This window comes from Podarcis tiliguerta (assembly GCF_965153285.1).
Source record: "Podarcis tiliguerta genome assembly, chromosome: 14".
Lineage (NCBI taxonomy): Eukaryota > Metazoa > Chordata > Lepidosauria > Squamata > Lacertidae > Podarcis > Podarcis tiliguerta.
The window spans coordinates 24639554-24652896 of NC_139547.1; the positions used below are offsets into that span (position 1 = coordinate 24639554).

The 13343-nt window shown below is 47.7% G+C and overlaps 1 protein-coding gene across 5 annotated transcripts in view; it reads right to left on the reverse strand.

The window, feature by feature from the left end:
* Window positions 1-13343, reverse strand: part of CHD2 (chromodomain helicase DNA binding protein 2) — a 66883-nt gene that overhangs the window by 33931 nt on the left and 19609 nt on the right. For 3 of the 5 annotated variants that reach the window (XM_083411781.1, XM_083411780.1, XM_083411782.1), the window contains 5 exons: window positions 7392-7453; window positions 4917-5042; window positions 4130-4279; window positions 2281-2414; window positions 1347-1572 (listed from right to left, as the gene is read on the reverse strand). In XM_083411781.1, coding sequence (XP_083267907.1) covers window positions 1347-1572; window positions 2281-2414; window positions 4130-4279; window positions 4917-5042; window positions 7392-7453 — 698 coding nt within the window. Of the gene's footprint in view, window positions 1-1346; window positions 1573-2280; window positions 2415-4129; window positions 4280-4916; window positions 5043-7391; window positions 7454-10995; window positions 11111-13343 lie in introns of all 5 variants that reach the window. The other 2 variants (XM_083411783.1, XM_083411784.1) reach the window with 1 other exon arrangement.

Here is a 13343-nt window from a genome sequence, read left to right on the forward strand (position 1 = left end):
TGCCCTGAGGTGCCCACAAAAGGTCTCCAAACCTAACTCCTCAAAAATCCACAATGTGAAAGAGACTGTTTGCTCTTCCTGCTCAGTTCCTGTTTGCACTGGCTCAAGTCTCTCTTACATTGAACACACACTCTTAAACGTGACCGTGTTTCTACTGGGTGCCAAAACTGAACGTCCACCCTCTCTTCTATTCTAAACAGAGAAGAGGAGCTTCTTTCTGTAAGAGCAGTGGCTGACAATAGGTGCCTTTCCTCCACACCGATGAGTGTGTTTGATTTGGTAGTCTTGTATCTTTCTTTCTTTTTCTGCTCTTTCAGATGTGGCAGCCATCTTGTGTTATGCCACGGCCCCAGAGGAGCCATGTTGCATTATGCCACACCCCTACGGAAGCCATCTTGCATTGTGCCATGCCCCCAACGACAGCCATTTTGTGTTATGCCACACACCCCATGGCTGCCATCTTGTGACGGGCACCCATGGCACTCCCTTAAAACTCCAAATGTGGACATTGGCCCCCAAAGGTTGGCGACCCTTGAGAGCCAGAGCATCCGAGCGCTATCCTGCCCAAACTATTCCATGAAGATTTTAAAGCCACTTAAAAAGCTGAAGCAGGATTCAATCAGCGTTCAGAGCCCGAATTTCATATCTGGAAGCGGGGGGGATGTTACACCCACTTCAGGCGTGACACTGAGAGCTGATCCCACAATTCCTCCAAGGGAGCTCACAGCGACATGCAGGCTCCCTGCCCTCCATTTTATCCTCATGTAACACCCCTGTGAGAAGGGATGCGGGTGGTGCTGTGGGTTAAACCACAGAGCCTAGGACTTGCCGATCAGAATCCCCGCGACGGGGTGAGCTCCCATTGCTCTGTCCCTGCTCCTGCCAACCTAGCAGTTCGAAAGCACGTCAAAGTGCAAGTAGATAAATAGGTACCACTCCAGCGGGAAGGTAAACGGCGTTGCCGTGGGCTGCTCTGGTTCGCTTAGTCATGCTGGCCACATGACCCGGAAGCTGTACGCCGGCTCCCTCGGCCAATAAAGCGAGATGAGTGCCGCAACCCCTGAGTCGGTCACGACTGGACCTAATGGTCAGGGGTCCCTTTACCTTTAACACCCCTGTGAAGCTAAACTAAACTAAGGGATCGCGACTGGGCCAAGGTCACTCAGAGAGCTTCACAGCCAAGTGGGGATTTGAACCCTGGTTTCCCAGGTCCTAGTCAAACATTCTAACCACTACACCAACATGGAAGTGGTGTGGGAGCTCGCTCCGTGTGGCTAGACCTGCATCCTGCTTCGTGCAAGTGTCCTTCCTAGGGAAGAGGACCCCTGAATACAGAGGAGACGTACCACTGCTTAATCTCATCCTCTTTCTTCTTGAAGTTCTCCAGCTTCTTCAGCCCTTTGACCTTCTGCTGCTGCAGGGAATCTTCGCTCTCCCACGTGCTGTGGATGTACGACCAGCCTTTCCACTTAATCAGGTACTGGAGCTCCCCTTCCTCCTTCTCAGGATCAAAGTCGGCACAAGGGTCGCCGTTCGCTTCTGTCGTGTAGACAGTGGTGGAAGCGCCAGTGGCTGTCAAAGAGACAGCAGAAGTTAATCAACGTTAGGAAGAGCCCGCCGGGTCAGGGCAATGGCCCATCTTTGTCCTGTATCCTGTTTTCTCAGGAGTCAACTCAGATCCCTGTGGGGACCCAGCAAGCAGGATGCAGCACAAAAGCACTCTTCCCCCACCAACCCCTTTGGTTTGCAGCATCTGGCTCCAAGCAGAGCGTAGCCGTTGGCTAGTAGCCACAGAAAGCCTTGTCCTCTGTGCATTTGCCCAATCCACTTTCAAAGCCGTCCAAGTTGGTGGCCATCACGGCCTCCTGCGGAAGCGAGTTTTGCAGTGAGAAAACTTCAAACCTGCAAAAATGCTTGGGAACTCCCTCCCATTAAATACCAGACGGGCGCCTTCTCTGTTGTCTGTTTGGCCCCTTCTAAAATCATCCCAATTTGGTATCTGTCTTTTTCGCAGCCAACTGAAGCCTCTGTTTTTTTGGCCAAACATTCCAGCATATTGAACAGCTGGTTTTAAGTTTTTTGTTTTATAATTCAGTTGGTTAAATGGCACTGCTGTTTTTTGCGTTTATGTTGTTTTATTGCTGAACGCTATTGCATGGGAGGCTTTTTTTTTCTATCTGTACCTGTGCATCACCCTGTCCGGAGTTGACCAAGCTTAGCTAAATATACCAAGTGAGACCACTGGCACAAGGCAGGTGCCCCCTGCTTATAGACACTCACCTCCTTTCTTGCCCACCCTGCTGTCTATCACTTTCTCGATGGTCTCGCTGTTATCCTGCTGTTCCTCAGTCCCTTCTCCTGTCATTTCAATCAGGTCGTCCGAGTCCGTCTCAAAGTCATCGTCTTCCTTGTAACTTCGGGCAGGACCAAAAAGGCAACAGCATAAGTCTCTTTCTTTCTTTATATATAAATAAATGTGTTTATATTCTTCTGTGCTGTGGGGCTCCAATCCCTCCTGGAGGGGCGAGGTCACAAGGTGGTGCTGGGTTCAACCCCCATGGCTGCTAACATGTTGGGTCCCCCATCCTACTTAGCGTGAGAGCATGGCACCCCAAAATGTGCAAGATTGTGGCCAGACACACATCTCATGTGAGACTGCGGCAGCCAAAAACACTCATTTTGGGGGTGTCACGCTCTTGCATGGGAGTGCGCCCCAGGTTTGCGCTGAGATGTGTTGGAGGTTATGTTGGCACCATTCACATAACAAAAACTGCCAAAGAAGTACAGTCACACCTCGGGTTGAAGTAGCTTCAGTTTAAGCATTTTCGGGTTGCACGTCACGGCGACCCGGAAGTAACGGGCCGCGTTACTTCCAGGTTTCGCCGCTCGTACATGCGTAGACGCTCAAAATGACATCACGTGCATGCGCGGAAGTGGCGAAACACAACCCATGCAGTCGTGTGTTACGTTCTACTCAGGATGCGAATGGGGCTCCGGAATCCTGTTTGCATCCAGAGGTACCACTGTATAAACATCTTCAAAAGCAGGGGGGCCATGGCTTGGCTTTTGAAAAACAGGGGTCTGCAGTACTTAGCTAACTGGGAACCACTGATGTAGACACTACTGAGCTACATGGACCAGTGATCTGACTCAGTGTAAAGCACCTTCCTACTTGATACACAAAACGTTCCCTCAAGAAGCCACTTTTTTAAAAAAAATATTAATTTTTAATTTTTAATTTTTAAAATTTCATTATACTTTATTATACTTATTTACAACTGTACAACATAAACTTGAGTTCATTGTTACCAATAAACTGATACAAAAAGGGGGAAAAGCTAACATTTTAACAATAAATTTTCTTCCAAAGCGTCAGACTTCCCGTCTTTTCCATATTTTGTTCTCTTGAAACCTATTGCATAGATTTGTCCATTTGTTTAGTAATAAAGTACAAATAATTGTATCATTCTCTTTTTGTACAAATTATTTACAGAGGTTATTCAAAGGCTATTACAGAATTTAAGTCACAGCAGCTGTTCTCAAGATATTTCTTGAGAACTTCCCAATTTGAGATGAACTCCTGCTTTGGCTTATATTTGATCCTTCCTCAAAGGTTATCTAGCTCAGCATATTCTACAAGTTTCAATAGCCACTCTGATTCGGAGGGGACTTTACCGCTTTTCCAGTGTGTAGCAATAAGTATCCTTGCAGCTACTGTAGCATATAGGGAAACCTTTCTTACGTTCTGAGGAATGTCAGGGCCTGTTATACCGGGTAGAAATGATTCTGGGTTTTTTAAGAAGGGATACCTTTAACTTTTTTTTAGTTCCGAATAAAGATCACTGCAAAATATTTTAATCTTTTTACACACCCACGACATATGGAACATATTGGCACCTGGTTCCCCACACCTCCAACAATTATTTCGGACACTTTTGTACATTTTTGATAATTTCCAAGGCGCCAGATACCATCAATATAACATTTTTTGGGAATTTTCTCAAGAGGACACTTAGTAGAGGACTGAAGACAACACAGGGGTTCACATGCAGACACTGGTCTGCTTCTGCCCATATACAAAGCTAGAAATGGTCGCTCTCCGTGCACCAGGGCTCCTGCCCGCCATTACCTGACGTTTTTGGCTGCTCTTCGCCGCGTCTGCCTTTTGGGTGCCTCGTCATCTTCATCATCATCTTCGTCCTCAGACGACTCTGTTTTCCTCCGCCTCTTCCCACGCTGGGGCTTGTGGACCTTTTTCGCAATGGCTTTGCTCGCTGCTCTAAAAAACGAGCATGAAAACAGACCACGGTGTGTATTATACAGACTGTAGGATACAAAGGGAGCAGCTGAGCAATGACAGCCTTTCCCAACCTTGGTGCCCTTTAGATAAGGCACAGGCAAACTCCAGCCCTCCAGATGTTTGGGACTACAACTCCCATCATCCCTAGCTAACAGGACCAGTGGTCAGGGATGATGGGAATTGTAGTCCCAAACATCTGGACGGCCGGAGTTTGCCTATGTTTGCTCTAGATGTTGTTGGGATCACTCATCATCCCTGGCTATTAACTGTGTTGTCTGGAGCTAATGGGAGCCCAACAATTGTTTCCACCATTTTATATTTGTGTGGGGTTGTTGTTGTTGTCGGTGGTGGTTCCTACTGAGGGGAGGTGTGTCAGGGAGGAGAGGAGCTGGAGAGAGCAAGGGGGCCCAACTGCAGTAGTTGAGGATTGGGGGAGGTAAGCCCAGTCTCCCCTGGAAGCCTCAAGCCCCGCCAGGGAAGGGCAGGAAATGTTTCATTTCCTGAAGATATGTAGGTCAGGCTGCTTGTTAAAAGAGCCCAGAAGCAGAGTCTATGGGTGGGTGAGGTAAGTATGGCAAACCCAAGGAAGGCAGCACACACCCCAACCCCTTCTTACCTCCTCAGGACAGGTCTCCGAGCTTTTATTTTCTTCTGCTCTGGTTCGCTTTCTGCACTGCTGCCTTGTTCCTGTCCGTCTTCCTCCTCACCATCGTCCTCAGAGCCCTCCCTCTTCCACCGTTCCCTAGATTTATAAGCAAAACGCCAACAAGGGTTATCATTATAATGTTCAGTTCTGGAGGGAACACACAACATGCCAGGAGCACAAGCATATCTGCAGCTCTGGAGAAGTTGAGTCGGTGACCCAAGGTCCTCCTTGCTTTGCTCCTTTTTACTGAGATGCGCAACAAAACATTTGCAGAGCCCCTCTTGTCAAATCTGCCAGGATGATCGGATGCGTTTTATGTCCTTTCGCTCCTCTCAGATCAAAAGGCATCTATCGCTCTCGGTGTGGCCAACTACTAAGCTGCAGCAAGGGGAAACCCACCAGGAACTGACCCCAGACATTTTGCCATTTTTCCTCTTTGGAGTTTGTGATGTGAACAGAGCAAACTGTTGACACTCGTTTTGTTTCATTCTAAGGTGTTGTAATGCACAGTGGTATCTCCGGTTGCGGATGGGATCCATTTTGGGCTCCGGTCGGATCCTGAGGTTTCCGCAACCGGAGGAACCGCTTCTGTGCGTGCGTGGCAAAAACCCAGAAATATACATCCAGGTTTGCTGCTTATGTATCCTGAAGCTTACATAACCGGACGGATAAATAACCGGAGGTATGACTGTACTTAATTTTTCTCTTTTTACTTTTTATACACATTAGGATAATGTGCTCTATGTGCCTCTTGATCATTACATTAAGAAATACCACTGATATAGAGTTACTGGTCTTCAGCCAGAGGCTCAGCACTCTAAAGTGGGTCACAACCTGGCCTGGGTGGAAGACTGCACTGAAAAACATTACCACCACTCCTTTGGCTAGAATTTGCCTCCTGCCTTTTTTCCTTTTTAAAAACAAAACAACAACAAGAAGAAGAAGGGCCCTTTGCTTTTAATAGTTGGGAGGGGGGGTAAACAGATGCAGCTTGCCCCAAAGGAGTGAGGAAAAAGTTGCATCATCCAAAATTCTCTCTTCTGTGCAACTGTTATGCAGAAGATGTCCCCTTTTGCATCTAGAGCATGAATGGAGATCTGTAGCCTTCCAGATATTGTTAGACTTCAGCATGGCCAATGGATCAAAGGATAGTGGGAGCTGTAACCTAAAAACATCTGGAGGGCTATATGATCCCCCTGCCCTAGAGAAGGAGAGACAGGCATATAAGGTTGAAACATTAAAACAATATAGCCCATGTTATAGGCTATCACAGCTAAAAATGCTTGACCCCTGCAGAACAGGGGTGACTAACCTGTGGTTCTCCAGATGTTTCTGAACCCTAATTCACATCAGCCACAGTCAGCACATTCAATGCCCAGGGATGATGGGAGCTGGAGTCTAACATCTGGAACAGGGTTTCCCAAACTGGGGTTTCCAGCTGTTTTTTGGACTATGATTCCCATCATCCTTGACCACTGTCCTGCTAGCTTGGGATGATGGGAGTTGTAGTCCCACAACAGCTGGAGAGGAGACCTAAGTTTGGGAAACCCTGATCTGGAAGAACACAGGCTAGCCACCTTTGCTCTAGAGCAGGCATAGTCAAAGTGGTGCCCCCCCCCCCCGAGTTGTTGATTGGGTACAACTCCCGCCAGCCTCAGCCTGCATTGCCAATGGTCAGGGATGATGGTAGCTGTAGTCTGCAACATCTGGAGGACGTGGCATTGGCTACCTCTGCTCCAGAATGCCCCAAATGGTGCTCTGAGTAGACACACAATTCATATGTGGGCTGCACAAAGAATACGGCCATGTGCATTGCAATGCCCTCTGGATGTTGCTGGACTACAATGTCCATCATCCCTGACCACTGGCCATGTTGGTTGGGGCTCATGGGAGTTGGAGTCCAGCAATATCTGGTGGGTACCAGTTTGAGGGTGGCTGTATTAATCTCACGGTTGTGGATTTCAGCCCCATGTTGGGCAAAAGATTCCTGCATTGCAATTAGATGACCCTTGTGGTCCCTCCCAGCTCTACAATTCTATGATTCTACTATGTTCAAGAGGGATTAACATTTCAAGCATAAAAGGTTGGCAAGAACCCTCCTGAAAAAGGAACTCAGCGGGCACGGTGTTTAGTGTGACTGCCCATGTTTTGTGGAACAGCATTCCTGTTGAGATATGACAGCCCACTCCCCGCCTAGCTGTACTTTCTGGAATCAATGAATGACATTTTTGTTCCAAAAGGTTTTCTCAGCTGGACAAATGGGCCTTTGCAATGAGGATCAATTTGTTAGGGTTTTAGTCTTGTTATAAATGCATTTGTTGTTTTTTTGTGTTCTTAGCTGTTTTTAATATTCTTATGTGGAAGTCACCTTGAGGTGGTGGTTTAGAATGTGATTAATCAATCAATCATAATAATAAGGAGCTTTACAGGGCCCTCAAAACTTACGTTCTCTTCATTTGCTTTTGGCCTCTTCTTTTGGGGCTTTCGCTCTCAGACTCGCTATTTCCCTTAAACGAAAAAGGAGAGAGGAAGGGGAACCATGAACCGAGGCTGGTCGCAGGAGGCCAACCTTGCTGCTGCTGCTGCTGCTAAATGCAGGTCGGACATGGAAGTCGTTCACACTCAAACTGCAAAAGCAGCAACACCAAACAACTCAGGACAAAACACTAGTAAGATGGCTCTCCTTGCCTAAGCAAAAAAATAAAAAATCTGCCATTTGGGCAAGCACCTTAACGCTGCAGCCCTGACCCAAAAAGAAGGTCTATTCTGCTACAGGTGCACAAATGGGTGAAGAAGGGAGTACACAGCAAGGAATAAAAACCCCAAAAGGCAAGGAGACTAAAATGAGTAACAGAACAAAACCAAGTGCACAAGGCAATCTATCAATAACCTTCCTGAAATGCCTGCCACTGCTATGGCAGTCAGAAAGAGAAGGAGTGTCTTGTAGGAGTGTCTTGGTACTCAGTGGCATAGCGTGGGTTGTCAGCACCCAGGGCAAGGCAAGTAATTTGCGCCCCCTAACCCGTAGATTTGCGCCCCCTAACCCCCAGATGCTGCGCCCGGTGCGGCAGGCCCCCCCCTGCACCCCCCACGCTACGCCACTGTTGGTACTGTCTTGTACCAAGTCAAGCCCTTGGTCCATCTCATTCAGTATTGTCTGCACTCACTGGCAGAACCTCTCCATAGTTTGAGGCAGGCAGCATTTCCAGCCCTATCTGGAGACACTGGGGATTGAACCTTGGACCTTCTGCATACCAAGCAGATGATCTACCACTGAGCTATGGCCTTTCCCCACGTGTGACTCTGACAGCCTCTCTAAGGGGCATGGGCTTCCATGTCTAAAAAATCATGTCTAGATCAGAGCTGGCCCAATTCAGCCTCCCAAGCAATTTGTTTCCATTGCCTCACCTCTCTTCTCCAGTAAGAACACACCAATTTTGTCAGTGGCAGCAAAAATAAAAATAAATGCAAAAAGAGTACTAGGGTAGGCAGAAGTATCTCTACCTAGTGGAGCACCCTGATTATGCCCCCTCCCCCGTCACGAGATGAATCATTTGATGAGCAAGAGCGAAAAGGAAAAACCCTCCTCAGCTGATCCACAAAGATGAGGGGGGCAGCTGGGTTTCTTGTGTGCTTGTGTGTGAGGTCACATCCATCACTAGCATGTAGCCCCCAAAGGCTTTTCCAAGGCTGAATTTTGTCCCTTGGGAAGAAGAGGATCAGCTACCCCTCTCCAGAAAGTTCCAACCATTGTTCTGCAGGACCCCAAAGAAGGGGGCATGTGTTACATATAAGTGTGATTTGCAATTAGAAGGCAAAGAGAAGTAGCTTCTCAACAATGGACAAACACACAGCACCATAGCATGAAAAAACCCCTAGTTGTCCCAGTACTGGCAAGATCCTTGAGAAAGCAATCAACAACCATGGGGGGGGGGGGAGGAATTGAAGAAGGTCAGAAGCAAGAGTCATATGACAGAGGATAGGGAGATGGTCGAGAAGGGGGTGTGAGAGCTCAGTGTTGTCTCCACGGGTAGGCAGCAGCTCTCCGGGGTTTGAGGCAGGCACATCGGGGGCAAAAAAAACCCAAAACAGAATGAAAAAGGGCTTTGCAGAGTTCAAAGGCGAGGGAACATGCTTATTTGCCATCACTTACATCCTTGATTTGGGCGTTGAACTGCTGGACCCTTGGAGTCCTTTCCAACCTTACAGTTCTATGGCTCTGTGATGTGAACCATTTGCTTACTTTAAGCAACTTTCACCTAAGAAGAACCCCTAATGCTTGACATGTCAGCCAACCCTAAGCAAGCTCCCTTTTGCAAGCACCAACATGCACCAACATACAGGCCCAGGCTTGTCAACTTCAATGCTCCCTGCCCCAAAACACGAGGCAGTCCCACCTGCCAGCTACCGATCACCGCAAAGCTTCCGCGCTGTGCTGGTGGGCATGTCTCACCCTTCGTTGGCACTCTCTGCTGCAGATAAGAGCCTCGCCAACAAAAGCCGGTCTCAGGCCAAGGTTTGCTTCAGGTCCTGGCTGTCTAAGGCAACTCCTATCAGGGAGCTGTCATTCAAAATACAGTATCTGGAGGCCAGAGGCTGAACTCAGAGCTTTGTCATCAGGCAAGAAGCCTAGTAGGGCATCTCGTGCCCGGCCTGTCCTAAGATGGCAGCCATGTGGCCGGTGTGGACCTGAAAACCTTACGAGGTCCTGAGGTCTAATCCAAAACATACCAGCAAAATTAAACCACTGCTAGTGGACATGGAAGAGCTTAGTTTCATTCTGTGGCTTATTTTGGAGAGGGGCCCTGCCCCACCTTCCCCAACATTTGCCTACACACCCATTGTGTCTATTTCAGACTATTTCCACCTGTACGACTCCTCGCCTGCTTGTAGGTGTTGTCTCCTTCATTTTTATTTTGTGTACATTATAATGAAGAAAAGAGCACCTTTTTTAAATGAAAGACAAACAAGGTAAGACAGCAAGGGATCTTCTAGGATTACATGGGCAAAACAGCAGCGGGAAATGGACTGGGAGGGGGCAATTTCAATTAGAAAGTTGCCCAAGGGGGGGGTTTAAGTGCCCCTTTTTGTCCTGTTCCAATCAGATAAGGAGACTATCCTGATACCGAACTTGGGGGTGGGAGACAGCTAAGAGAAGACTGAATATGTATTCCCAGCATCTCATCTATGTTCCAGTTAGAAACATGCTTCATGTCTTCTGGGATTTTGTGCAAATTCACACAGGTGAAGGTGTTCCTTCGCTGAATGGTGTTGGTTTAAAAAACATAAAGTGAGACAGAATTCCCAGAACAGCCTAAATGCCTCTTGTTTAGCAACCACAGTGTCTACATGCAGAAATTATGCATCAGCTCGGTTTAACTGATTTGAACTCCATCCATGGCTGAAGGAGGCTGGTGTTAACATACTGGCCTGGTTCCCGCACAGTGCTGGGGCAAACTATGGCTTAAGGCAAACGAGCAAGCATGCTGGCGCACAGTGACGAAACTGCAGCCGCTTCGCTACTTGCACAGGTTGGGCTTAGCACTATGTCCCAACCCGGCGCTGGGCTTTGTGTCGCTCCAAACAAACCACAAGCTGCAAGCGAGATTTGTTTTCGGCTTACTGCTTGCAATTCCTTTGAAGTGAGACCAATCACGAACCCAGGTTGGGACACAACACCAAGCCAAACCATCGCTTGGTGGCAGGAGCGAGGGAGCAGTGAATCTCCCACAGCTTCCTAACTGTGCGTCAGCACAACTTCCCCATTCCTTGTTCCATGGAAGGAAGTCTCTGTTCCATGTGGTGAGCTATGGGCGTACTCTGCATTTCCACCTCCATTTCAGAAGGGAAGAGGAGCGTTCTTTTTTGGGTTTTACAATATTGTGTGGTATAAGCAAAAGTTTCCTACTGGATGACACATATGTGTGTATATTTTTTGTTTTTGTTTTCAACTCTTTGTCTTACAGCATAGCCAATAGCAATGGAGGAAATGGGCCCAATAGTTACGAGACCACATAATATTGTAAAACAAAAAAAGGACAGGACTTACCTGAGCCCCTAGAGGGCGCTGCTTTCGTCTGCAGCGGAGATCTGAGGTGGGTGTGACATCACCAGCACAGTGCATGCTGGGCCATCGTTACAGAGAGAGCCTAGTATTGGCAGAACTTGGGAAAAAGGAAAACAAAAGCTGGCATAAATGGCATGCTAACAGCCCACTGGATCTGACCTTTCTTGGGGGACGGGGAGGGAACGTAGCTGTCAACGTTTCCCTTTTTTAAAGGGAAATTCCCTTATTCCAAATAGGATTCCTCGCAAGAAAAGGCGGAAGTTGACAGCTATGGGAGGGAGGATCTGTGGATTTTTGTCAATAACGGGGAACCTGGCACCCTCCACACTTTCTTGGAATCTGCCTCCCAGTAGCCCCCACCAATGTGGATGATGGTCAGGGTTGATAAGTTAAGAAGATAAGAAGAACCCTGGTGAATAGGCCAAAGGCCCATCTAGACCAGCATGCTGTTCTTACAGTGACCTATCAGATGCCTTTGAGAAGCACACAAGCACGACCTGGATGGAAAAGCCCTCTCTACACTTCAAATTCTCAGTGACTGGTATTCAGAGGCATACTGTGGCATCCTGGCCAGTAGCCACTGATAGCCATTTCTTCAATTAATCCTCTTTTGAAGCCATCCAGGTTGGTGGCCCTCACTATCTCTTGTGCTAGCCTTCACTATCTCTTGTGTGGCCCTCACTATCTCATTGTTCACTTATGTCCTGTGTGCATGGCTGGAAGTCTGGCAGCCTCTGAAGGGCCACAGGCAACCTGATCACTCCTAAAGCAAACAACTACAATGGTCTGCAAAGCGTCTCCTGGCTTTCTCATTTCCCATCTCATAATGAAAACTAGGAAGTTTGGGAGGTGGAGGAGTTGAAGTGGAGGGGGGGCACCATCTATGAGAGTAGGATCACTAAGTATCATGGGACAGGAAGGGAGCAACAATCTGGCCACAGAGTACTGCAGAAAAATGGGTGCCATGGTTGATTAGTATGGAAACGGGGTGCATCTCTTTGCCAGCATCTTGAGACCTGGCTCAGTGTGATGGTTAGGAGACCGAGATTCAAATTCTGCCTCCACCATTAACTCACTCAGTGAGCAAGTCTGTTTTCCTTCATCTGTAATATGGGAAATGAGAATACGGGCTTACCATTAAGGTGAAAGTTATAAAACAAAACACGGAGGCAGCTCTAAGGCTTTGGCACTCGGCAGGCAGCACCATTGTAAAGGACGCTTGGTTGCTTAATTACTGTTGTGAGGCAATAAGAGGAAGGGATGTTGGACCACCCACATCTGGGACTTGGGAGGGGGGTCTCCCCAGAGCAGCAGAAAAAGGAGGGGAAGTTGGGTGGACAATAGCGGGGAGCATTTGCTTAAGCACTTTCCTTGCGTCCACACACAGACACACCCCATGCATACTGCTTTTACAGAGTAAAACACAACTGGTATTTGTGGAAAGTGTTGGGCAGTCAAGCGGGAGAAACATTGCAGAATGCAGATATATATATACTGTAGGGATAGAGAAGCTGTGGCCCTCGAGATGCTGATATACAGGTAGAGGCTATTTTGGGTGTGTTCGATTGATGAGCAACCGTCAACATGAACCATGACCTGGAACACAACTCCCATGCAAACAGGGAATTGCCTGTACTCCAACACCCATCAGCCCCAATTTGCATGGCCAATAGTCAGGGTTTCTGGGAGTTGTAGTCCAGAAGTATATGAAGAGCCACAGGCTCCCTATCCCTAACCTGAATAGACAGGTGTGTGTTTGACCACCTTATGTGTTAGTATGTGAGTTTGTCTTGATGGACAGATCTTAAATCCAGAAGTGCTTATTATAAAAATGTAAACTGCCTCGAGGGTTTTGGCAGGTAGACTGGATAAAAAGGTAGGAAACAAGACAATCTCTAGCACCACCTTTTTTATGAATGTAAGAACAGCCTGGCAGCTGGATCGGACCAACAGGCTATCTAGTCCTGCAATATGCTTTCAGATGCATCTGAGAAGCCTGCAAGCAGGATATGAATGCCACAGCACTTTCCCTCGCTTGTGCACCCCAGCAACTGGTCCTCAGATGCATACCAGCTTCAACCCTGGAGATGCAACACAAGTCAGTGTGCTATCAAGTTGCACACTGAGGAAAACCAAATCTAATCAAAACTCAGCTCTGAGTTGGCCGTAGGTGGCCAAGAACAATTAATATGCATTTTGAGACAAAATGCTCAACCGTGGGTGCCTGATGCTAGGCACCTAAATCCATATATAGGCACCCAAGCATAAATGGACCCATTTTCAGAGGACTCCCGAATGGGAGATGCGGGTGCCGCTTATATTTTCAGGTG